The sequence below is a fragment of the Camellia sinensis genome, chromosome 2 (genome assembly GCF_055761805.1).
Source record: "Camellia sinensis isolate YWXY chromosome 2, ASM5576180v1, whole genome shotgun sequence".
Classification (NCBI taxonomy): Eukaryota; Viridiplantae; Streptophyta; class Magnoliopsida; order Ericales; family Theaceae; genus Camellia; species Camellia sinensis.
Window position 1 is genome coordinate 44,728,230 of NC_138962.1, and position 27,607 is coordinate 44,755,836.

The following is a 27,607-nucleotide window of genomic DNA, read 5'->3' on the forward strand; positions in this document are numbered from 1 at the left end:
AAATCCTGTGCAAACTAATAAATTCTTTTCTCCCTTTTTCATTTATATCCTCTACTCTTTATTCCTATTTTTATTTTTTTATGAAAGGTCAAGATTGGTAGTAAAAAATCTGGTGTAAAATAAACTATTCCTCCTTTTGAATTCATATCTAGTTCATAACTACCTAAAATACTCTGTCCGGCATCATTAAACCTATCATCATAGAGACATACAAACACTTTAGTTCCTAAATTTTCTCTGGTTAAAGCCTTAACTCCTACCACTACTAATCCTAAATGAGTCATTTTAAGGTGTTCATTTACTGCATATTTATAGCTTTCCCTTTCTATTAAATTTAGCTCTATTTTCTCATCTTCTTGAGTCATACTAATCATCTATTCACCATAGTGTTTAAATAAATATTATTTTTTATGAATCTTACCTAGCTTATACACATATTTAGCTGGAATTAATTCTAACTTTTCTTTTTAAAATTTTTCTATTTGCTGTTCTACATCTATAAATTCTTCCACTTTAACATCTTCATCTTCATTACGCTTTTTACTACTACTTCCTTTAATTAGCTGTTTAAACATATTTATTTTCTATAAATTCTACACGCTGGTTTCCTAGGTAATTTAAGCTTTTCAAAATATCTAGCTATATCTTCCTCGTTTACTTGAGATTGAGGTTTGTTGGATTGTCCTTCTATTCCTTTTCCTTTCTGAAGTACTATTTTTTCTAAAGGCACTAGGCGATTTTCTAAGCTATGTAGTTGTTCTGATAGGTATTCAAATTTTTCACACAATCGAATTAAAAATAAAATTTCTATATTATTTTGTCTTACTGATATTTTATCTGATTGATTTATTCCTTGATAACTACTAATTCCTTCTGGGTTATTATGAAAATCTTCTGCTTGTTTTAAAATAGTCTGGTAATCTCTATTAGCTTTCTTATCACTACTCATAAACTAAGACCTTACAAGTTGTTCTAAAATTTCTAATTTTTGTTTTAAATTATCTTGAATTTGATTAATTTGTTCTATTTGTTTAGCTATTTGATTTGTAGCTGAAATTAATGTTTCTATTTCTAGCTTAGTAGGAAATTTTTCTAAATTTAAATCTATTCTTTTTTGTAGGATAGAACTACACTGATCTTGGATATAATCTAATTTTTTATCTTGATCTTTAATTATAATACGATTATTACGGAGATGATCTATAGATGAGATAAAAAGATTACTAATTTTATCTATGTCTTTTTTAATATTTTCTGCAAAATTAATTTGATAATCTATGATGCTATTTAGCTGAGGATTATGTTCACTATGAAGCTGATGTGTAAAAGTTTCTTCAAAATTACAACAGAAATTATTTTTATTTATGCTAAGGCGACGGTTATGGCTGCTGAGTTCTAAATCTAGATACTCTACTTTTTTCATACACAAAATTAACTCCTACTTTAAAATTATTACAGGCTACTATAATATGAAATTTATAACTAAAATCTCCAAAAATAAAAACTACTCTATTACCATAAGCAAAATGCATAAACTAATTTAAACTGTCCTAAAACCGAACACTGCTCTGATACCAATTTTTTGGGGGATGAGTTAGTGGTCTACCACTATTTGGAATTGGGCTGAGAATTATCTAATTAATTCTACAGTTATGCTAAAAGATCTTCAAGCTGTTGTATGGCTAACTTTAAGGCTTCTTGTTTTATAGTTAGCTGTCTATTTATCTGAGAAATTTTTAAACTGTAATTTTCTAGAGATCTGTTAGAAGCTAATGATAAAAGAAACTGATATCTAAATTTTTGATTTTCTAATTCTTGTATTAGTTCAGTACTAATTTTAATTTTATTCCTAAGGTCTTCGTCTAAGAGCATATACTTTTTTGATTTTTTTTTTTTTGAAATTTAATTTTTATTTCTAAGGTCTACGTCTAAGGGCATACAAATTTTTGATTTTTTGAAATTCTTATATGGACAATATTTCCTTAATATTTCTACTCGGGTTGCTCTCCTTTTATTCTAAATTTTTTTTCTATGGTAAAAACTATTTTTAGGAAATGTTTGTTTTCATTACATGTACTCCCACCTTGAGACTAAGCCTCGTTCAACATAGTATATTTTTATTTTCTATTTTTTACTTTTCCCTTTCTGCCTACAATTCGCCCTCCAACGCCTAACCACGGCTCACACGAGCTCTTCAGCTAAGGTCACTCAGTAACAAAATAGAAAACTGAAGATACTACGAAGGTTCAAAGCATGTAATATTAATGAGCAAACAAGCATTCCATAAACTTAGTTTTCCCAAAAAGAAAATAAATTTTTAGAATAGAAGAGTTACCCTTTCGAAATATTTAAGAAAAAAGAGAAACTACTCACACTTCATATTAATAGGAAATATACTTACAAAGATTATATTACAGACTCTGAAACTCTGAAAAACTTAATACACTTAGAGGTTTTTGAGAGGGGTTGGAAAATTTACAACGCAGAGTGAAGTGGTGTTTTTCATTCTGCTTTCTTCGTTGGCATGCAAGCCAATTTATACAACTCAAAAGAAAGATAAAAACAAAAACCCTAATCTATGTCCTATGACTAACCTACAAGCCTAGACTCTAGGCTTTTTGAAAACTTTCCTAAACATATGCAAACTTTGACGGAAAATTGTATGCATATAAAGACAAGACATAAATGTATACAATTATATGCTTGACTTAAATCACTATTCTGGATATAGATAAATTTTATTAATAAAAGATTAGGATAATGATATCGGGTACTACTTTGGGCCCCATCGCATATCATTCAATCCTTCTTTTTTGACAAAATTTTGACACTATAATTTATTACAAGACACGTGTAAAGATTTTCACAGCTTTTCTTTAATAAAGCAGGATAAGAGATATCCACTTTATTAAAGTAGTGAGTGAAGGAAAATCCTTATCACTGACAGACTCACAAAATATCTACAAAATCTTTTTTTTTCTTTTCTTGGCGTGCATTTTTCTGATATCTGAGGAGAATCTCTATCTTCTATGGATTTTGTCTTCTTTTGACAGAGAGCCAATTATTGATGCTGACCCATGGAGTGATGCTTCTAGGCGGGTTCTCGAATGTTTTGCAAAATTGAAAGAGTCACGTAGAAATACTTTTTTAAAAGATTATATGAGTCTTGTAGTGGGACCCCCCTTTTTTTTTGGGGGGGGGGAGGATTCAGATCCATCTCAGAAATCATGCACGTGTTGATACCTCTTTTTTTTTCTTTTTTTTTTCTTTTTTTGCATTAAATTTTATTTTTCATCTAATTTAAAAATAAAAAGTATATCTCATTATTTGGATTGTTTTGTTTTTACCTAATTTAAAAAAGGGCAATTACTAAAAATTCCTCCTTGAAAAAGGTGTGGCCTATTTAGTCTCACAACCTTTTGTTTATACTCAAAAGTCTTGTAACCTTTTTCTGTTTCTCTGCCTTCGTTGTTTTTTGCCTCTTTGTCTTTCTGATTTCTAGCGATCGTTGACGAGTAACCACGTCTTGCTTTTTCTCTTTATCTTTATGATATAGTCACTAGCAACCAACGACTACCTTTGATTGAGGTTCATCAACAATCACCACCACCGATTCCTTACTTTACTCTCACCGACGGTGAAGAAAGATATTTTCCGACGAAAAAGATGAGTAAATCTACTTAGATCTGATGTAGATCTACATCAAATCTAAGTAGATCTATATCAGATCCGGCTAGATCTAATATAAAAAATAGTTGCCGGAGTACAATCATTCCTCTGTATCTGTCTTTCACCTTCGTTCTCTTAATTTTTTTTATATTTTTTTTACTATACACTTCTCTTTTTTTGTTTTAATGAAAAAAAATTTCAAATTCTGAATAAGTTGTTTTTGAGTTTTAGTTACAGGCGATGAAAACTATAAAATTTTGCAATTTCAATTTTTTTGATGTTAGAATGAATCATGGTTTAAAACTGTAAAATTTTTCAGTTTTATAACATTCTTTAAAATTGTAAAATTTTGTAATTTCATAACATGTTTTTTAGTTTGATTAATAAGGATAAATGCTTAATAGATTTTTTCTTTGAAACTGAAATATTTTACAGTTTCAGAGCTTACTTTTCAGTTTGATTAATATTGGAGATTATTTGCTTAAACGCTATAAACATTGAAAAATAACATACGTTTTTTTCCTATTGTTGCTGTTTTTTGTCGTTACATTTTTTTCTTTCTTTTAGTTTATCAATGTTTAGCACATTTTTTTTATGTTTTTTTGCTCTAATTTCTCCATTTATTCATTTTTTTTCTAACAATATTTTGGACATTCCGGTAAATATCCAACAATGTTCTTAACGTCCAACGAACATTTTGGAAATTCTGGTGACTTCAATTGACGTTCAGAACATTCCGATGAACTTTCAACGATACTCCGGCGGCTTCTCGGTGATGTTGAACATTACAGCGAGTTTCTGATGACCGCTTGACAGAAGTCTGAGGGGAGTGGGATGTAGCAGCGTCTGTAAATTAAAAAAAAAAAAAGATTTTTTGGTAACAATTAAAAATAAATAGGACTAATTGGTGTAAGTGTTTTGTTTTGGGATTAGATGGGTTTTGAACTTGGTATACGGAATTATTGGTAAGTTCCCCATTTAAAAAAGAAAAAAATAACAATGCAAGCTCCAGCCTAGCAACTGAATAATCTGGGCCGCCATATCATGGCTGAGCCCATTTGTTGCGAGTGGGCTAACAAATGGGCCATAAAATTTGTAAAGTGGCTTGGCCCATTTGATTTTTGGGCCTACATGTTATTGTTTGAACAATCGGTATCAATTTTTCTAAAAAAATAAGGCTATGGTGTGTATTTCTTTTGTATGACCCAAAGAACACACGAAAAATTATTTGAGCCCCTTGGGTATATGAGTCTCTATAGTTGTATGTTTTTTTTGTTTTTTTTCCCAAGATAACAATTAATATGTTAATAATTATATTATAAAGTATGTCAACGTCTCTCCATACACTCGAATCTTAAACCACGGTCATTCTTTATTTTTTGGGGGACAAAAGATAATTTAAAGAATAGGACTTTACATATTTAAAAAAAAAAACAAAAACAAGTTTTGATTATTTTTTTAAATAACATATAAGTTAACTATATCAAAATAATATCAAACATAAAAAAAAAATCTATTTTATATTATTTTTATTATTTCTTGTTATTTTTTCTTTATGTTTTTATAGTAGAGATGCGTTAGGAACTACAAAGTGGTGAACAAAATGAGAAAAAAAGGCCATTAATAGGTGGTTGTTGGTTGGAGGAGAAAGGTGGTGGTGGATGTTTAATTTTTATTTTTTCAACAATTGAAATAAAATTAGCTTTAAATATAATTTTGTTAAAAATAAATTTTTAATAAAAAATATAAAAATTTAAGAAGTAATTATCCTGTGACAATGTACCAAAACCAATTGCTAAGACCTAATAATTATATGAGTCTAAAAAAAAGAATAATTAATATATAAGTTTATTTTTTAAATCCAATAATTTATAAATAAAAAATAAATGTGATAGAAAATTAACTTAAATATTTTAATAGTGTCACATGATTTAGGACTAGTTTGGCATCCTTAAAAAAAGTAAAAAAAATTAAAAGTTACTAAAAAAGTTTAAAAATTATAACTATTCACAAAAAAAAAAAATCTAAAAAAATTAATTTTATAAAAAAAAGTATAACTCACTTCTCACGTGAGTTGTACTTTAGCTAACTTTGGTTGGACAAAAGCAACATGCGGGTGCACAAACAAGACAGTGTTGTTCGGCCCTTGGGAACCTATTACGGATCCCGTTTTGATAATCTAAACCGTTCAATGTGTAGAACTCGTCGAATACTATGCAATAATAAAAAATCACGTTGATCGGATATCGCTAATTATATGATCAAATTAGTTTTTGTATAAAAAATGGATGGTGTTATAGTTAACGTTTGACAAAAAAACAAATCCGATCAGATAGCTATCGATATCCGATCAACTTGATTTTTTGTAAATATATAGTACTCGACGAGTTCTACATATTGACGGTTCTGATTAGTAAAATGGGACCCATGGTGTGCCCCCACGGGCTGAACAACACATTTCAATTCAATGCCCGAAAAGGAGGCAAGCATCTCCTATACACTACTCTGCACAATATTGCCACCGTACTGTTGCCTGCTCACCAAAAAACTTCTCTTATATATTAATTTATACAATTTTTTAATACACATTTTTTCACAAAAAGTCAAAAAATTATCTCAAACAATCATATTTTTTTCTTAACTTTTTAATTTAAAAAGTTAAAAAGTACACTTATTTAGGATATTACAAGCAATCCCTTAATCTCAAAAGTGAATCAAAATTGTAAATTTGAATAATAATACTCATAAAAAAAAAAAAGAAAAAGAAAAAAATATCATTAGAAATGCACACGATGAGTAAATTTTATCTTAAAAAAAAACGCCATCATGGCACCGCAACCTGGACGGGTTAACCGACAGGTGTCCAGTAGTAGCAACACACAAAATACCTACTGCAGCAGATCTACGTCTCCTCTTTTCCTCCAACGCGTAAGTTCTCTGCAGATATTTTCTTCTCTCTCCTCCACCCCGTCCTCTCTTTCTCTCTCTAAAGCCAACAATTAACACATTCGTACAGATCTACTTTCTTCCCCAAGCTCCTTTAATTTGTTCTTCATTCATCGTCTCGATCTCTCCTCTGGTTTCTCGTTCCTTTCATGTTGATTCTCATCAGTTACAGTTAGTTTTTTTCCATTCCGTAACGCTCACGCTTTATATGCATTTGTCTTTGTGTTTATGTTCATTAAGCAAATGCCTTGTTCGCTTCTTTGAATCAATCAATGTTAATCTTTGGAAGAAGAAACAGCTTCATGAAATGGATTATATTTGATTATCTTCCAGTAAGTTGAACATTTAATTGTGTTTTTTGTCTGTTTATTTTATTTCAATTCTTCTTATTTGAGCTTGATTCACATTTTGGCAACTTGTTATTGATTCACTTACTTGTTACTGCTCTCTGGTTGGTTTGATTTTCAGAATCTGTTTTCAGAATTTTAATTTTTTTTCTTGTTCGAAAATGTAGAAACTAGTTTGACAGAAATAAACATTAAAAAAAATTATTCTTCATTTTCAAAAATTAATTTCACACTCGAAAAAGATGACACCACTTGATGATGAGTGTTTTTGATTTTTTTTTTTTTAACGCCAAATTAGTTTTTTGGAATTTTGATTTTTTTTTTCTTCAGAAAACTGATTCTGAAAACCAAATAAAACAAAGTTTATTTATTTAATATTTAAAATGGGGCAAATTATGCAAATGGTCCGGTAGTTTACACGATGTGTCAATTTGGTCATGTTGTTTCAATTTGCTCGATTTTGTCTCTTAATTTAACAGATTGGTTCATCTTAGTCCAATAAATAATAAGTTTGGTGAATAAAAAGTCTACACAATGTGTTAATTTGGTCCGTGTAGTTTACACAATATGTCAATTTGATCCTGTTGTTTTGATTTGTTCGATTTTGACGGGGACCAAATTGACACATTATGTAAATACAGAGACCAAATATACACATAGTTTGACTTTCCGTCCATCAAACTTAACGACCGTTATTTATTGTATTGAAATGACAGAATCCGTTAAATTAACGGGCAAAATCGAGCAACTTAAAACAATAGACACACCGTGTAAACTATAGGACTATTTATATAATTTACCCTTTAAAATATTGAACTGTTTGTTCCGGGTTTATCTTTTGAAAATCTATGTTTGTTTTGTTGGATATGGTTGTTTATTAGTTCATTTTTTTAATTTTTTAATTTTATTTATTCTAATTTCATGAATACTGTGCCCGTGCTGTGTGATTAGAATTTCATTCTGCAGTTCTTTGTTGTAGTTTTGCATTTTGTTCTTTCTAAAGATGGTATTCTTAGGGGTTCGACATGGATATGTTTGTCTGTGTAGTAGTATGTTGATTATCAATTAAGTTGTACAATGGTGCAGAACAATAGAAATTATTAGGGTAAAATCACAATAATAATCCTTGTAGTTTACCTGGGGTTAATTTGGGTCTCTCCAGTTCTAATTGTAACAACTTTGCCTTTTAATTCTACATTTTGTTTCCAATTGGTCCAATTGATAACATTCGTCAGGATTTTAGAGAGAGAAATAGTCACGTACTCATGTGCCCATACAATGCAAAATGGGAAAATAAACAAAAGTTAGTGCTGGTTCTTGTAGTTTGTCCCCTGTATCAATTTGATCCACGTAATTTCATTTTGTAACAAGTTTGCCCCTTAATTTTGCAATTTGTATTTAATTGGTCCAAATTGAAAATAGCTTTGCGGATTTTTGACAAAAAATTAGCCCATGCAACTCATGTAGCTACTCTAGAGGAGCAGAGCAGAGCTAATGGGGATAAAGAGACAAACTAAAAGAACATGGTAGTGAGAGAGAGGAGCTTATTATACATTCTTATGCATGCATTGTACATCCTAGATCTACTTTATTTCCCAACCTCCTTCATTTGTTTCGCTCTATACAACACTCGTTGTCTATATCCCTCTTTTGGTTTCTAGTGCTTCAAGAACCTCCTTTCCTGGCAGTTGTTATAAGTCACAGTTACGTTATTGCATTTCATAACGCTAATGCTTTATATACATTTGTTTATGTATTTATGTGCGTTAAGCATATACTTGAACCGTATACATGAACAAATGCCTTGTTTTTGTGTAGGCAAACGTTGATTCTTTCGCTTCATTGAATTACTCACTGTTAATACTTGGAAGAAGAAGCTTCAAGAAATGGGTTAACTTTGATCTTTCTCCAATAAGGTAAACATAGAGAATATTTTTTTGGTCCTTTCATTGTATTGGAATCCTTCTTCGTGCTTGATAGCTGATTCCCAGTTTTTCACATTTTGGCAACTTCTTATTGATTCATTTACTTGTTATTGGCTCTAGAAGTTCCTCAGTTTTTTATTTTTTATTATTTATTTTTTATTTGTGAACTGTTTTCTTCTTGGTTTATCTTTTGAAAATTTATTTTTGTTTTGTTGGATATGCTTGTTCTTTATTTATTTCCCTTTTATCTCTTATAATTTCATTTCACGAACATTGTACCCATGTGATTTGAATTTCATTCTGCAATTCTAATTGTGTAATAGTTTTGCATTTTGTTATTGCTAAAGATGGTATTCGTAGTGGTTCAACATGGATGGATATGTGTCAGATATATAGATGAAGAAGAAGAGAGAGAAGATTTTATTGATATGTAGAATTGTGTCTTTTACAATGAGATGAAGTAGCCTATTTATAAGCCAAAGTAGATCAGGGCTTATGTCATGGATTACATCATAAAATATGGCTGATGTCTAAGAAGTACGGACACTTCTAAGAAGGTGACATATCATGCCGTGTTCGTGTCGGACACCGACACTTTGAACACTTTCCCGACATATATTTGACACTCTTCAAAACGGGTCATATTTTTTAAAGATTCGGACACTCTCTGGACACTTGGAAGACACATATGTCCATCGCTTAAACACACGATTAGACACAAGTGAAACTTATTATAAGTTTGAGCAAAACAACTTAAGATACAATAATAAAACAAAAACTATATAATTTATAGAAATTAGTGTCATATTGCATTTTTTATTATCTTTAAATGATATATTCATATATGTAATATATAATAAATATATAAAATTATATATTTTATGCCTGTTCCCTACGTGTCGTGTCCTGCATTTTTTGAAAATTAGCTTGTTGGCATGTCCGTGTTGTATCGTGTATCCGTATCCATACTTCTTAGGTTGATGTCATGATGACACCAGGATATGGATGATGTCATGGATGACATCATAAAATAAGACTGATGTCATGAATGACATCAGAATAGGGCTGATGTCATGGTGTGTCATGGATGACACAGACACTAACACTTAATACTCTCTCTCAAGTTGGTGCAAATATATCTCTCATGCCCAACTTGTAACAAATTGGATGAAAGACTTTACTACTAAGACCTTTGATAAACACATCAACCAATTGATTTTCCGACTTCACAAAAGGTATACACATCAAACCTTTATTCAATTTTTCCTTAATAAAATGTCAGTTAATCTCAATATGCTTGATTCTGTCATGTTGAACAGGATTGTGAGCAATACTGATGGTAGCTTTGTTGTCACAGTACAGTCATAGGATCACCACAAACAATTCTTATATCACTCAACAAAGACTGAAGCCACATGAGTTCACAAGTACCATGTGCCATAACTCGGTATTCTGCCTCTGCACTAGATCGGGACACCACTGTCTGCTTTTGACTACGCTAAGTGACTAAATTACCCCCTACGAAAGTGCAGTAACCAGATGTAGACCTCCTGTCATCTACAAAACCTGCCCAATCTGCATTAGTAAATACCTCCAACCTCAAGTGCCCATGATTAGAAAACAAAATTCCTTTTCCCGGGCAGATTTAAGATACCTCAAAATACGATACAGAGCCTCCAAATGTGTTGTACCAGGATCATGTATAAACTGACTTACTATCTCAACTGCATAGTCAATATTCGGCCGAGTGTGAGATAGGTATATAAGCCGTCCAACAAGTCTTTGGTACCTTTCCTTCTCCACCAAGTTACCAACACCACTGCAAAGATGATGGATAACCTCAATAGGTGAATCAATTGGTTTACAGCCTAACATGCTTGTTTCTTTAAGAACATCTAGAATGTACTTCTTTTGAGAAATAAAGATGCCTTTGTCAGATCTGGCAACTTCAATTCCAAGAAAGTACCTCAACGGGTTGAGATCTTTGATCTCAAACTGCTTGGCCAACTGCATCTTCAGATGTGTTACATCTCCTTCATCATTTCCTGTCACAACTATATCATCCACATATACAATAAGCACAGTTACCTTATTTGCGTTGTGTTTGACAAACAAGGTATGATCTGCATTGCTTTACCTATACCCAAACCTCAACATTGCTTTTAGAAATTTGTCAAACCAAGCCCAAGGAGACTGTTTCAAACCATATAATGCTTTCTTCAACCTGCAGACTTTCCTAACTGCAGACTGAGTGGAGAATCCTGGTGGCACATCCATATAAACTTCCTCTTGTAAATTCCTGTGAAGAATGGCATTCTTCACATCTAGTTGTTGCCAAGGCCACCCCAACTTAGCTGCACATGAAAGGATGGCTCGAATGGAATTCATGTTTGCTACAGGAGCCAGTGTTTTTAAAGGCGAAAGCGCAAGGCGAGGCATTTTACCCTTGTTGAGGCGAGGCGTAAGCCTCGAGGCGTTGAGGCGTAAGCCTTTTGAATTTTGATTTTTTTTTGATTTTTATAAAATACAAAATTAATTAAATATAGCATAAAAAGAGTAAAAAAAATAAGAATTACTAAATAAAATTCTTAAAAGCCATCCTAAGCATAAAACCAAAATTAATTAATAATTTCAAGTATTATAAGAACCTTATAAGTCATTCTCAATGAATACTATAATAAACAAATAACTTAAAGTGATGGTCATAATAACTTAAATTCCAATTGTTCAATAAACAAAATAACTTAAACTCTAATACTCTATAAACAAAGCAATAAATAAATAATAGGTCACGCTAAGTCATCCTCATTAATGTTGTCATCATCTTCGTTCGCTATATCTATAATGGGATAGGTTCCATCATCTATTCCACCAACTTCTTCCAACTCTATATCTTCATCTACAAGGGTGCATCTTGCTGCCTTGCCTTTTCCTCTATCATTTCCTAAACAAAGAAATAGGATTTCAAATTAATTAAATACACACATATAATAATATATATGCAACTAGTCCATAATTGTTTAACAACTTACTTGAACCTTCACCAACTTTTCTTTTCTTTGCATTCGAAGAGTCAACACTAATCGTAGTCGTAGTTGATCGATTCTACACACTTCTATCATAGGTAGTGATAGGCACAGTCCTAATTGCTTCAACATCGAACAATTCTTCTTCATCAAGCCAAGAAGCATCAAGGGGGAGGATGGGATATTCTTTTTCAGGAATCCATTCATCATCTGAATCAATTTCATCAATTAGTATTGGATCGTTGTTTTGTCTTCTTCTGATACTCCTCTCTCTTAGTTTAGTGTGGTACTTCACATATACCAAAGCATTCAAACGTTTGTGCTCAAGCCTATTCCTCTTTTTTGTATGAATCTAATATAATAATATAAGAAACGACATATAACAAGTTAGAAACATGAATATTTTATTTTATGCATAAGAAAATTTAGGAAAGAATGATATATTACCGACTCAAAGGTGCTCCAATTCTTCTCACATCCCGAAGCACTACAAGTTAGACTAAGTATTCGAATAGCAAATTTTGTTAACTCTGGTGTTTTGCTCCCAAAACAAATCCACCAATTAGCTACATAATTTGAAAAATGCACAAATAATTTCAATCTCGTATTTTAATTTTAAAGAATGTAATTGGAAAATTATTTTCATATTAGTTTCTTACCGGGAGAGCATATCGCTTTGGAATCAATTGCAACACGATTTCCGAATTCCCCTTTTTCTTGATCATAATAGTCCAATTGGATATCAGCCTTGAGACGCTCATCGTAACTCAACATTCTATCCATGCACTGATACAATCCTTGCCTCACCTCCTTAACATAGGAGAAGGTATCTCGATAGCGCAACTGAGGGTTTAGATAATAACCAGCAGCATGTAAAGGTCTATGAAGTTGTGGTGTCCACCTTGCATCTATCTTATTCCAAATTGGTCCGTACTTTCCAACATTTCCTCCACAATTAAAAGCAATCTTTTCTTTAGTCGAATCCATCAACTCATAAATGTAACCCATAGCAGGCCTCTCCTCTGAATCAACTTCTCGCAAAACACTAACAAAGGTATTGTGCTTTTTGTAAAAAATATATGTATTATTGATTGATAAATATTGTTTGATATTTATTACAAATGGTGAGTGGCTCATTATATAGGAGAGGGTGAGTGTAGTAGGTGAGGAGTAGGTGAGGAGTAGGTGGTGGTAGGTGATGGTAAATGGGTGGTAGGTGATGGTAAATTCTAACAGCCCCCCGCAAACTCAAGGAGGATAGAAACTAACCAACTTGAGTTTGAAGAGAGGAACAAAACAAGAAAATACATAAAAATAAAAAAGGATAGGAGACACTGTATGGTCGTGTCAGACCGTTGGTGAAGACACTGAAAAGTGGTGTCATAACGGTGTAGAGGACACTGTATGGTGGTGTCATAACGTTGTAGAAGACAGTTTATGGGGTCATGTCGGACCGTTGTAGAAGACAGTTTATGGGGTCATGTCGGACCGTTGTAGCAGACAATGTGGTGACAGTTGTTGGGACAGTTTACGGAGTCTTGCTGGACCCTTGTAGAAACTAACCGGAATCAATGTCGGGGCAGTTTACAGAGTCTTGTCGGACCCTTGTAGAAACTAACCGGAATCAATGTCGGGACAGTTTACAGAGTCTTGTCGGACCCTTGTAGAAACTAACCGGAATCTATGTCGGGACAGTTTACAGAGTCTTGTCGGACCCATGAAGGAGCTAACCGGAATCAATGTCGGGACAGTTTACAGAGTCTTGTCGGACCCTTGTAAAAGTGGCACCCTCAAAAGGTGTGCCCAATTTTGTCAAAAGGCGTGCCATCAAAAGGCGTGCCCAATTCATCAAAAGGTGTGCCGGACATGATGGCGAGGCACGTGAGTGCCTTGGTTGGCGTGCCCGTTTGTCGTCTGGCGGCAAGTGGCGCGCGATACGCGTGGCTGCCTCGGCTATTTAATCAAGACGGAGGCTGAGGCCGAGGCAGAGGCAAAAAACCTATGAAATCCTGTGAAAACCTCTTCGTTGTGCTGAGAGAGAGAGTCTGTAACACTCTGTTGCGAGAGATATTCTGTAACACTCTGTTGCCCAGAAAATGGCCTCTTCGTCTCGGAGTCTGCTCACTCTCTTTCCCGACCTCAACGAGTCAACAGGAGAAAGAACTGGTGCGGTGGCACTGGAACCTCAACCAAGCGCCCCGGAGTTTGCTCCGTTGAACTTTCCTATGCGGTCTGTGGAGCAAAGAATGGCAGTGCAGTCGGATGTGGAGGCCAATCAGTATACTTTGAAGGCATGTGTGGAGTCCATGACGGCGGTCACAAACTTGTCGAACCGGCTGCAGAGTAGGACAAATGAAGTGCAGCATTTAAACGCCCAACTGGCTCTGCTCCAACGCATGTATAAGGATGCGCGAGCAGAGATAAGTGTGCTGAAGGCAGAAAATAAGGAGCTTAAGCGGAAGGCCACCGTTATGTTCCGATTTGGAGGGCCGCCATATGCTGCAGTGGAGGAGCAGGGAGTAGTGATCATGCCCAGTGGAGTGGGACACACGGAGGCAACACCGGCAAGGGCCGCCCAGGACGGAGGCAAGAAGAAAAGACCGGCGGCAGAGTAGAGAAGACAAAAAAAAATCCCACCTGTGAATGTGGTTGTTTGTTTGTATTTTTTTTTTTTTGTGTAAAATTGTGATCGGGGTTGATCCCTGAGATGAATAAAATATGGTTTGGTGTGCAAAGCTAGATGGTATGAATGGAATTGGAAAAAGAGTAAAAATAATGTAAAAGAAAACTAAAGAAAGAAATAATAAAAATATATTTGAAATCAAACGGAGGAGAGAGGATGATGTTTGTTTGTTTTTTTTGTTTTTTTTTTTTTTTATATAATAAAAAGAGATATATAGATATATATATATAAAATAAAGAAAATGGGGAACAAGGAGTGCACCAATTAAGCTTTTAGAATAAAAAAAAAAATTTTGGGCGGTGGATGCAATGTGCTGATGGTGTTGGGTGGAAAATAGTTTAAAATGGAAAAGTATATATATAATTAGAAGAAGAATAGTGAAGTGGGTGTAATAATAATAATAATAATAATAATAATAATAATAATAATAATAATAATAATAAAAGAAGAGAGAGTGGGGGACATGATGATGAGGATAAAAGGAATAAAACAAAAAAGTGGTTGTGATGTGGTTGATGTTTGTGCTCGGTGGACTAGGATAGTGGAGGTTAAGATATTATAATGGATTGGTATAGGGCAAGTGTGTATGTAGCTGCCGGTGATAGGAGAGAAATTTAGGGTTGGTTTGAATTCCTGCAGAGAAAACCCAGATGAGTAAAATGAGTTCTGATCCGATATCGGCATCATCGGCACCGACATGGGTATGAAAGAACTCAACAAACATCACTTGAATGAGCTCAGAGATGGCTTTGAAATCATGAGATGGGTAAGTCAAGTTGAGATCTTGGCCTTCATGGATCTTAGGGTTTTGAGGTGGAAGAACCAGATCAGGAAGTTTCTTTGATAAAAATGATGATGAAGTTGTTGTTGATGAAGGTGAAGATGAAGATCTCTTGTTCTTTCTTGAACCTCCTCCAACAGGAATGTTTCTGAGAGATCCACCTTCAGTCCAATACCTTCTACAAGTCTTGCAAAAGTACCTTGGTTGTGTGAGACTGTAGTTGTTGTAGTAACAAAACTTGGTGTTAGATGAATTGCACCTTGGACAGTTCAAAGCTTGTTCTTTCTGAGGCCTAACCTTCCTCTCCATTGAAGAAGGCGGCTTTAGGAGAAAAAGAAAAAGAGGTATGGATGGATTGGGGCAAAAGTTGGCTGCTTCGGGGTCTGTACAGTTTGTGGTGGCCATCTGGGTCATGTATTTAAAAGTGAAGGCTTCAACTTCTGTTCATATTGCTGTTCGGAAAGAGCATACTGATCAGCAAGCTGCTTCAAATTACTTCTTAACCTCATAAAGGTGACTTCACAGAGAGAGAGACCACGCAGATGCCAACATCGTCATCATGCTCATCGGGAACAAGACTGATTTGAAGCATCTCAGAGCGGTTGCTACAGAGGATGCCTAAGGTTTTGCTGAGAAAGAAGGCCTTTCCCTTTGACTTTCCGTGTGGGTTTGGCTCCTTTGGGCCTTACTCGGATCTGAGTTCGCCGGTGGAGTCTGTGATGAGCTCCACCGAGACAGATAGTGATGAGGAAGGTATGTGTAGAAAATAAGCTGAATAGGTTGAGGCCCGGCGGGCGGCCAAGGCGAGATTGCCGCCCGCCGGGGAAGTGAAACTATTAGGTTCTAAACCTGCTCTGATACCATGTAAAAAATATATGTATTATTGATTGATAAATATTGTTTGATATTTATTACAAATGGTGAGTGGCTCATTATATAGGAGAGGGTGAGTGTAGTAGGTGAGGAGTAGGTGAGGAGTAGGTGGTGGTAGGTGATGGTAAATGGGTGGTAGGTGATGGTAAATTCTAACACTTTTGATACAAAAAGCAACATTAGGCCAAAATTTTGGATCAAACAACACAGTTGCACGAGCCTTTACCCCTTCAACCTTTCTTGCCCAACTACTAGAAGCCCACTTTTCTGAAGAAAATATAGCTTGGAGTGGTTGTTTTTGTTTGTAAAGACTTTGGAGAGTAAGATAAGTAGTGGCAAGCCGTGCTACTGTTGGACGGAGAAGTTCACTGTTCTTTGTAAATGATCTCATCACTGAAAGAACCCAACAATGTCCATATATGAACTTGACCACTTGCCTAGCTAACGAGAGAGTTTGGTCATAGACTTTCAATTTTCCAATGTCCTCCAACATTAAATCAATACAATGCGCAGCACATGGAGTCCAATACAACTTCTTCCTCTTCTCCATAAGTCTCGACCTAGCATTGACATGGTTTGAAGCATTATTAGTAATAACCTGAACAACATTATCTTCCCCAATTTCATCTACAACACTATCAAGATAGTAAAACATCAACTCCCCATTTTTTATAGTATCAGATGCATCAATTGATTTTAAAAACCAAGTTCCAGCAGGGCTATTTACAAGAAAATTAATAAGAACTCTACTTTTCCCATCTGTCCAACCATCAGACATAATTGAGCATCCATATTGTTTCCATGCTTTCTTATGTTCCTCCATCATGACATTTATATCTTCTACTTCTGCTTTAAGAATCCAGTCCTCAATTCATGCATAGAAGGGGGTTTGAAACCAGGTCCATAATTTGCAATTCCATCAATTGCAGCTACCCAATACGGATCATTCACTAAATTAAATGGAAGAGCTTTACAATATATAAAACACCCAATCTTTCGGCACACATCTTTTTTTTCTTCTTGTTTCCATTTGGAGTTCAGTATAGATTGTCGTGCTTGAGAACTAGCAAATTTATCCATTGGACCTCTCGGTTTTGGAGGTTGTGTCATACCACTAGTATCGCCTTTAATAGATTGAGAGGCACCACTCTCGCCCTTTGCTCCAGCACCCATCCCAGTTTCATATAGCATTTCATTGCGGGCATTTTTTTGCTCAAAGAAATTTTTTAATTCATGTTGGCATTCCAACTTTACATCCTCAGGAACTTTTGAACACGGTTTAATACCTTTATGCGTGCTGCTAGATGATTTTTAAATTGACTTATAATACCACTACAAGTTTGATCACAAAATTTACATCTAAAATACTTTTCCCCATCAACTTCTTTTACATACTTCCAGACAAAATCTTTTCTTTGGCCTTTGGGTTCAGTCATTTTTTTTGTTGTTGTCCCCACAAACTTATCAACAGTAGCACTGTATAAAAAAAAACAAATAAAAAAAAAAAAACAGATACTGGTTAAGTGGGATGGGATGGCAAAAAGAAGAATAGAATATTAACAATAATAATAAAAAATTAAAGTTTATCAAAAAAAAAAAAATTAAAGAAATAATAATAATAATAAATTAAAGAAGTAGAAGCTAAGTTATAATAATAATAATAATAATATATTAGACAAGTACAATAGAGATATTTGTGTGCACAAAAATAGAGAGATAGATATATACATCAGTCTTTGTTCAAAAACAAAAAAGTTATGTACATCACTGTCGGAATGGAGTAATAGAGAAAGAACCAACGAGAACACAAAGAGAGACGATGCAGAAAAACGAGAGAGAGAGAGAGAGAGAGAGAGAGAGAGAGAGAGAGAGAGAGAGACTTTGTACCTGAAAAATCCTAGTTCGTTGGAGAAGATTAGAAGACTGATTTAAACTTGTTGGGACTCTGATTTGAAGAATATCAACTTACAAGGTATATATATCTTCTTCTTGAGCAATTTCTGTTTCAATCGAAGTCATATATAACAAGTTTCCATTAAATACTCTATCATTTCCCTTTTTTGATTTTTGAATTGAACTCCGCAAAGGCTTGCGCCTCACTGTCGAAAGCGTGAAAAGCGCATAAAGCGCGACAGGTGCTTACGCCTCTGCGTTTGACACGTATGCATAGCTGGTGTCTCGCCCAAAAAAGAACGCATCTGTGCGTTTTCCGTATGCCTCGCCTCACCTCAAGTCGCGCCTCGTATACGCCTTTGAAAACCTTGACAGGAGCAAAGGCTTTTTGATAATCCATTCCATATGTTTGAGTATATCCCTTGGCCACTAGTCTTGCTTTGTATCGTTCGATTGTCTCATCAACCTTCTGCTTAATGGTGAGCACCCACTTACATTCCACTGATTTTTTTCCACTGGGATAGAGACTTAACTCCTAGGTATTATTCTTGCTTGGGGCTTGCATCTCTTCTACCATAGCTCCCTTTCACTTAGGATCATTAGCAACTTCTTTTCAACCCCTGTGGGATACACACAGAAGATAGAAACGAAACAAAAGCATGATATACAGGAGACAATGAATCATATGACACAAATTTAGAAATAGGGTGTTGAGTACAAGCCCTAACTCCCTTTCTAAGAACAATAGGAAGGGGGGTTTGGGTTTGCAGTGGCTGGACAGGTTTAATTCTTCCTTGTTGGAGAAGTGGTTGTGGAGGTTTGCTTGGGAGAGGGATAAGTTGTGGCATAGGGTGGTGGTTGCAGAGTATGGTGTGGATCATGGTGATTGGAGTACAATGAATGTGGGGGTCTTATGGGTGTGGGTTGTGGAAAGATATTTGGTTGGGAAGGGGGGAGTTTTGGGAACAAGTTTATTTTCTAGTGGGTTCTGGTGTAAGCGTTTGGTTTTGGAAGGATCAGTGGTGTAGTGTGGGAGGTGTTGCAGGATCGGTTCCCGTTGGTTTTTCGTCTTGTGATAGATTCGGATGTGGTGGTGGCTTCTTATTTTATTTTTTTTGGAGGGGGAGGGACGCTGAGGTTGTTGGTGGGATGGTTTGGGATTTTATTCTTCGTCGGTAGGTTCAGGATTGGGAGCTTGGGTAGATAGTGGATTTGCTGGCTTTTCTTTATGGGCTGCCAATTGCAGGTGTAGGGGATGATGTCTTGGTTTGGGGATGGCTAGGTTCAAAGGATATTTTCTCAACTTCTTCTTTTTATCGGGGTTTATGTGGTGTTATGGAGGGGAAGTTTCCTTGGCGTCGGATTTGGGTCACAGGTGTTCCTTCTAAAGTCGCTTTCTTTGTGTAGACTGCGGCTTTTGACAGTATTTTGACTATCGATAATCTGGTTTGTTGGCGGCATGTTTTGGTTAATTGGTGTTGTATGTGCTGTGTTACTTTGGAGTCGGTGGACCATTTGCTTGCTCAGTGTCCGGTGGCTTCTTGCTTGTGGGCTCTTATTTTTTCTACTTTTGCGGTGTAGTGGGTTCAGCCGGAAGGAGTGTTAGGGGTTTTGTGGAGTTGGGCAAGGGGTTGGGTGGGGGAAGAGGCCTCGAAAGGCTTGGGCTTTGGCTCTTCTATCTTTGATGTGGCTCATTTGGCTGGAGAGGAACCGTCGTATTTTTCAAGAGGTTGTCCGCTCGGTGTATTGGTTGGAATCGAGGTTTCTCCATGTTTTGTGCGGTTGGGTGTCTGTGTAAGTGGATCCAGATTTGTTTACCTTTTTGGGCTTTTTAGATGACATGATTGGTGGATTTGTTTAGTTTTGTTTGTTTTTGTGTGTGGTGTTCCTTTCTTGGGGGTGCCATTTTGTATTCTTTTTCATCTCCTTGATGCTTTAGTTTCTTAATAATATTCTTATTTATTAAAAAAAAAAAGGGGGGTTAGAGATGCTTTTTTTACTAGCAAATGTGAGTTTTTCCTTCTTCAAACTTTGTAAAAAAATTAAAGATCCAAGTGTTTAAATTGAGTACAAGTGTCAGATACATCCCACACCCTTACTATTGTCATATCCAATGTACATAGGTACTTCAGGGGAAATATAAGAGTTTATGAAACACAATGCACTAACCTATCTTAGAATTTGATTTTATGTGTTTCAAAGCTCACTTCAAAATGTGGTTTCCATTTGTGTCCGCTCAACCGATGCCCTACAATTGGTCAAGCTCTAGCTTTGCATGGCCGCTCACAAAGCACTCCATAGGCGCACATATAAAATCCTACAAGGTCTGTTCGTCTAATGCTCTATAGGTGCTCAAGCGCTTTACCTTTGTGTACATGCGCTTGCTCAATATTCTATAGGTGTTCATGCCCTCAAGCTATTGAGAGGTGCACCTGCTTAACACCCTACTGGCACTTGAGGGTTGTCAGCACGAATCCTAATTTTTAATTATTTATTATTATTTTTTTGACCATCTTTCCTTAGTTCATTTAAACAATGATCATTGCATCATTCAAGACATTTGGATGACTATTTTTAAAGATTTTGGATCTATTTTCTCTCTCTATATAGTAGCGTTATAACTGTTAAGACTCCATTGATGAAAATCACTTTGTCTTTGATTTGAAACCACACAATATCATTTGATTTCAATTCATTCATCTTGATTGATTAACTTCACCTCAAAACTTTGACAATTTACTTTCAATCCCTTGGTCACTGTGTCGTTTGGGTAATATGGGTTGAAGACGAAGATATTGTTGAAGCTTGTAGTGGACTCAATTGTAGTTAAACATAAGAAGTTACAATTCCTTCAATTTGAGCAGTTTTTGGGTGTTGGGATTGTTGTTTCCCTATAAAATTGGGCTCCTATAGGTTTTCGTGTTAAATCTTATGTCTCATGGTTGATTGCTTTAATTTTGGTGAGATTGCTAAAATTGATAGTTCAATTGTCTAATTGATTGACGAATAAAATGCTTAATTAGTGGATGAGTTGTGATTTGTTATTTGTTGAGCAATTGACTTTCAGAGAGAAATGCTAGGAAATGATAAGAAAGGGTGGTTGTTATGGTTGTGCTCACCACGATCTTGATTGGCCAGAGTAATAGAGAGAGAGAGAGAGAGAGAGAGAGAGAGAGAGAGAGAGAGAGAGAGTCTTTGAGGAGAAATGTATTTAATTTCTTAGTTATGACTCTCCAAGTGGTCATGTGAGCCGTACGTGCTAATTTTCTGTCAATTTTTTTTTACGTTGGGTTGCAATTGGACCAATTAAACACATATTACAAAATTTAAGGGGGAATTTATTCTGGTCGAAACTAATAGATCAAATTGGCACAAGCAGTGATTTTTAAGGACCGTTAGTATAATTAGTATTGTTCATTTTTCCATTTTGCCCATGCAGAATGGACACATGAGGAGTATGTGACTATTTTTCATCAAATATTAAAGACAATAATTATTAATTAGACCAAATTGACACAAAATACAAAATTAAAGGGTAATTTACTATAATTTGCCCATATTATTAATATGTAACATGTAAAACTATCGTCCATGAGGAAGGCTAGCAATTTGGACTATGAGGTTTTTGTTTCATATATTGTCATAACTTGCTTACAAAGGAAAAATTTGTACTTATATCATACTGCCATGTACAGTAGCGGGCTGGAAATTATATGCTGAATAAATTCATCCATTTAGATGTAATATCTAAAATTGTGATTCAGATTAGTAAAACTAGAATAAAAGTTATATTTAATAACATGATTTGACAAGAAATCCCTCATTACATAGTTTGGAAATTTTGCAAACTGCTAGCATAAGAAGATTGTGGCGTGGAGGACATGTGTACACTATCTGTATACTTTCACAACCATAAGTTATGTAGTTTTAAATTCCCAATCTCCTCTTACAATGTCAAGGTATGCAAAAATTCAAATGTGTCGACCATTGGAGATTGAAAATTAAATTATTTCTTAAGAAATCGAAAGCATAAAAAATTTAATGAAAACAACAGAATTATTAGAGAACGACCTATGAGGATGCTCTGTTGTCTCCATTTTTATTTTATTTTATTGGGAAGGATCTTTAATCTCCCTTTGATTGCCAGGAACATGATACATGAAAGTGATCCTTGAGAAAAGTTAACTAAAGGAAAGGAAAATAATAATATTTAGTTTTCTCACATGCATTGGGTTAAAAAGAAATTTCTAAAAACACGGAACTACTTTCCTGCACTGCTATGCATAATCCAGTATAAAATATATGACTAGTTTTGAAGGAAAATATTCCTGTTAAAAAAATGATTATGGTAGGATCCATAACCAAGCACACATGTTATGGAGGAAAATGACTTTCATTATCTTTTTCCTTTTCTTTTCCTGTCAATCAAATGCAGCCTTATGGATCACTGGAGGGGGATTATTCAATGTCAATGTTTTGTGTCTGACCAATCAGTGTATTTGAATCTTCATCAATCAAACACAAGTACATAAGGAGTCCATCATTTCAACAATCATATAAACTGTATACAGTTAATACAGCATCTCAGGCATGCAGTTTTTTTCTTTATTGCACAACTTTACATAGATAATTGATTTTTGGTCGATCACAATATGGCAATCTAAAACTGGTTCAATAGATCATTTCACACCAAATCTGATTACTATTATGCTTAGTATTCGTCTTGCAGCGCATCTGTCTCAATGATAAGAAGCCTGATGTCACAATTGAGGGTGGAATATTGAACTGGCTGACATCCATCTAATGTGGTTGACCTCCTTTGCTAATGCAGTTGTAGCCTGGAAAAAATTTCAAGAATATAATGACGGGATCAATATCAGAACAATAGGATTTGGAATTTTATAAGTGGCAATTGATTTTCTAAGGCGGCTTAAACTTTACCCCAACTTCATTGCTTTTGCTGGGGCTTCATTCTTCTGAGGCTGTGGCGGGCTTAGCTGGAGACTGATGGGTGCATGGAAGTTGAAACCAAGGAGTCCACGTGAAACATGGGAGCTTCTGTTTGCTTCATTGACACACTCTGCTCCGTAAACCTGAGATGCAAAGCTTCTCCTCAGAACTGGCTAGAGATAAACTTCCAGTTTTCGTGTCAAAGATGATAAAGGGTATATAATTTTCAAATGATATTTTGGAGTTAATATTATTTTTGCAGACCACATACCTTTTTATGCAGTTCTGTATTCTCGTGATGCAGTATGTTTACCTTCTTGTTTAGCTCAATGTTTTCCTGTTGAATGAGGCCCCCCTGTAATCAAATCAATGAAAATCAGCTCCTTTATGTTAGAGAAACTCTTAGCTGAAAACTGAGAATTCTGGCTGTTTTTCCAATAAGACCTTCCGGTTTAGTTCTTTTATTTCATCAGTTAAAATTTGGTCCTGCAGAAAACAATAACTACAGTTAGGAACATTGATACACTTTACATGGGGTATCATGTACCTTATGAGAAGCTAAGTATGCATTACCTTTCTCACATGGACACCTTTCAAACTCATTTCCAGTTGATTTTCCAGATTTTGTAAATCTTTGACACCCAAACCAGAAAGTTCTTCTCCCATCAGTTGCCTGCAATTATTTCAGTGCCCACTATTGGTGCATCCTCAAATTTTAATTTCAGCTATATCTTTATTTGTAAGTTATTGGAAATAATTTTCTTCCAGCATAACATAATACCTTTTTCCTGCCATTCTAAAGCTTACTTCTAATATACTTTGAACTGACAAGCTCCTCCAACATCTTGCTAATGTTTGAAAACTTATACTTGGCATTTCTTTTGAAAATTTAGTGGTTTGTTGTACTGATTTGGAAGATGCCAAAATTTACTTAGTTGTCCTTGTTTGTTTCATACTGTCATTTGTCTCTGGTTCTTTGTCATGTCCATTGACTAATCTTTCTCAAATAGTCTTCAAAACTAGATCTTTTGGTGTACATCTGGTTGGCATAAATCTCCTACAATTGTAACATAATCTTCTGCTTTATAATGAATAGATCTATGTTGCACAAGCTTTAATGTAGTTCTGATAAGGCACAATTATTTTGATAGAACATGGATGACAAGATGTTAGAATGGAGTGATTCTACAAAATACATGTCTAAATTTTAAATGTCTGCAGAGGGGTTTATTAGGAGCACGGCCTTCTATGGTGATCAAAACATATTAGTACAAGGTTGCAGATGACAAAGCTTAAAGAGTACTAGAGTAGTATAAAGTTGTAGTCATGGATTTTGTTTAATCTGAATCTAGATATCACAAACCCTCCTTAGGTACTGAAAATATTGTCTGGGAATTACTATAAACAGGTGAGTCTTAGTTGTTGGATTTGTGGCTATAACTCAATAGAAAAGCAGAGGCTTAGATCTCTCTTGGAGACACCATACCACCATTGACATGGATGGCTCTTCCATGGGGTGGTCTGCCTTCTGTGCAAGACCAGTGAAGTCATTAATAATTGCACCATGAATTGCTATGCTGCCTTTAGGCCAATAGCTAGTGATGTTTAAGATTTACAATAATGTGAAAAAATCTTACCTGTGGCTTTCTTGCAAGTACTGCAGCTGTTGCCTCAAACTTTCTGCTTCCCTTTGCCAAAACTAGTAATTATGAAAAAGAAGTTAATTATGTCCAATATAATTTAAGAATGCAGCAGGACCAACATTATTAAATTGAAGCAAAGACTGTTGGGTAGATAGTCTTTATAATGTGCTTAAACCAAACCAAACCAAACCAAACCAAACCAAGCCACGCTAAGCTTAAGTCCCATCAAACGGGGTCAGCTGCATGAATCTTTCTTCTCCACTCAACTCTATCTAAGGTCATTTCATTAATTAAATTAAAGAGATTCATATTTTTATTTACTAAACTAGTCTATGTCAATCTAGGTCTATCCCTTCCCCTAACACTGCCATCTAGCGTCACTGTATCGCATCTCTTCACTATTGCCTCTGTTGGTCTCCGCTGTATATGACCAAACCATCTCAATCTATTCTCTCTCAACTTATCTTCTATTGGTACTACTCCCACTCATTCTCGAATATACTCATTCCTAACTCTGTCTTTTTTAGTCTTGCCACACATCCACCTTAGTATTCTCATCTCAGCAACACTCATCTTCTCTACATGTTGTTTCTTAGTTGTCCAACATTTCGTCCTATACAACATCGCTGGTCTAATAGCCAATCTATAGAACTTCACTTTTAGTTTAATGGGTACTCGTTTATTGTACAATACTCCAAACGCACTCTTCCACTTAAGCCATCCCTGCCTTAATTCTATGAACCACATTTGCTCCAATCTCCCCAGTCGCGTGATAATGTGCTTGAACAACTATAAAATAGACTACTAAAACAAAAGAGAACAAAAACAGCTATGGCCTAGAGTGCAATTTGCAATTTCTTTGGGGGGTTCTAATATGGATGAAGAATTATCACAAAATGGAAAAGAAGATTGAGAGCTTGGATAATCCAGTGCTACTAATATATACATATATATATATATATATATATGTTAAATAACCTATTTGAGCATATTAAACAACCCATCAACTTGAACAATTGCTTGTGAAATCTTATCATGGATGTTTTTAGTGATGAGTTGTTTTTTTGTTTGTTTTTCTTTGATTTGTGTTGACCATGAATGCTTAGCCACTATAGCTTGAGGGCAGCATAATCTTTTTAAATTCCCAAAAGGAAACTTTGTAATTTCATTGTGGATATCTTTTGAATATATTGAATTACTTTGTTCATGCTACTTGTATATTTGGGCAATAGATGGTGCACACCACATAATTACGTAGTTTTGCATACATGTATAAATTAGAAGCCTCAGTTGTAACATCTGTATAAATCAAAATGAGTCTGACTTTATGCATAACAACACTAGTATTGTGGCCACATGTAAAATATGATATTTCAGTTTTCATGTTGCTTTCTCACCCGAAAGTCACATTTAATGATTTTCCTATTATCTTTGTGTGCCTGGGCTATTTGAAAAGCGTTATTGTTATGTTGGTAGTTTTTATTATTGTTTTTGTCTTTAGAGATGAGAGGGGTGATATTGTGACTTTGAATGATTTTGATACAAATACATGGTTTTTGCCATGTTGGATGAGTTAACTATCTCAGACTAAAACAATCTCTCTCTCTCTCTCTCAACTTTAACTATATGAGGTTAAGATCAAACCCAATCGAACCTCATATGGATAGAAACTTACGGAGAATCATCTAGAGATTGCCAAGAAAGAAAATAGCACAGTTTCTTAGGGCTGATGTCATTAATAACCACGTCTGCATGAGGGAAACATATTGACTTGATCGATTTTCAGATATCCATGTCCACATGAGGGAAACACATCCTCAAGTTTAGGAGTGATTTGATTGAAATTCATTGGTTTTTGGTATTTTTTCGCCAGCATAGTTGTTTGGCTGTGCTTGGTTGTTTATTTGCGACTCCAATTTCGTACTTATGATTAATTAAGATGAGGAGTATGTTAATTGTCACTTATAGTGTAAGGCTGTGAATGTGAAGACTTTTTTCCTAGGGTATTGTTGGGTATTATTTCTGTGATTACACTGTGTTGCCTTATGTGTGGCTATGTTGGATGGAGGGTAGTGATAAAGTCATTGGTAGTGAAGGGAGTCGGTTGAGCTGTGTAGGAGCTCTTGGAATAACCCAACCCTTTAGATTAGTCATGAAATTAGGCATGATCACAGTAGTTACTTGGATAGTTACTTGTATAGGGCGGTAAGCTAGGTCACCTTGACCATTGGATAAGTTAGGTCCCCTTCTTAACCAATGGATATCTGAAAATGATTGGACGCCCACATTTATCACTATATGTGACTTCCACCTTGTGTGATTTTGTATCACCATGTGGGATCACTTTATGTGATTTTATACGACGCATGGAGATATTGTATAGGTTATGCCCGTTTTGTTAGGGACTAAGTTGACATGGTTTCTTTTAGAAATAAGCTTCATCCCGGTGGCTCTTGCATTATGGCAACGTCATTTTGGCTTATGTGAAGATCAATGGGTTGCTCCGAAGGAGTGCACATGTGCTTTTGGTTAGGTTTGAAGGGTTTGGCGGTAACAAGAGAGCCAAAACATTGTGGTCCTGTATTGTTTTAGCTATCTTTTGGATTATTTGGCTAGAGAGAAACGCATGAATCTTTGATGGAAAGGAATCAGATGCAGAGGCTTTGTGGGATAGGACGGGATATTTGGCTTCGTTTTGGGTTTTTGCGTCTCCTTTTAAGGAGTTCTGTTTTTCTTGATTTCTAGGGATTGGGCTGCTGTTTGCCATCCTTAGTGCTAGGAGTTTTCTTATTATTTGCGCTTTTTGGGTTTTTGGTTTTTATTTTGTTTTGTGTCTGTTTTGACCTCTATCTGTGTATGAGGACTTCTTGT

General features: G+C 35.1%; 1 protein-coding gene, 1 long non-coding RNA gene and 1 pseudogene across 7 annotated transcripts in view; 1 reads left to right on the top strand and 2 right to left on the bottom strand.

Annotated features, from left to right (window-relative positions):
* Positions 1–6,577: 6,577 nt before the first annotated feature.
* Positions 6,578–27,607, top strand: part of LOC114323475 (uncharacterized) — a 31,577-nt gene continuing 10,547 nt past the window's right edge. For 4 of the 6 annotated variants that reach the window (XR_014360893.1, XR_003651183.2, XR_014360892.1 and 1 more), the window contains exons 1-3: positions 6,578–6,947; positions 8,781–8,878; positions 22,975–23,308. This is a non-coding gene — a long non-coding RNA (uncharacterized LOC114323475). The remainder of the gene's footprint in view (positions 6,948–8,780; positions 8,879–22,974; positions 23,309–27,607) is intronic. The other 2 variants (XR_003651193.2, XR_003651187.2) reach the window with 1 other exon arrangement.
* LOC145820714 (dof zinc finger protein 1-like) lies at positions 12,556–15,782 on the bottom strand (annotated as a pseudogene).
* The window catches only part of LOC114323474 (MADS-box transcription factor 23), a 36,370-nt gene continuing 31,843 nt past the window's right edge, over positions 23,081–27,607 (bottom strand). Inside the window, exons 4-8 of the mRNA XM_028271093.2 lie at positions 24,731–24,792; positions 23,667–23,766; positions 23,538–23,579; positions 23,365–23,448; positions 23,081–23,236 (exon numbers count right to left, since the gene is read on the bottom strand). Coding sequence (XP_028126894.2) covers positions 23,081–23,236; positions 23,365–23,448; positions 23,538–23,579; positions 23,667–23,766; positions 24,731–24,792 — 444 coding nt within the window. The remainder of the gene's footprint in view (positions 23,237–23,364; positions 23,449–23,537; positions 23,580–23,666; positions 23,767–24,730; positions 24,793–27,607) is intronic.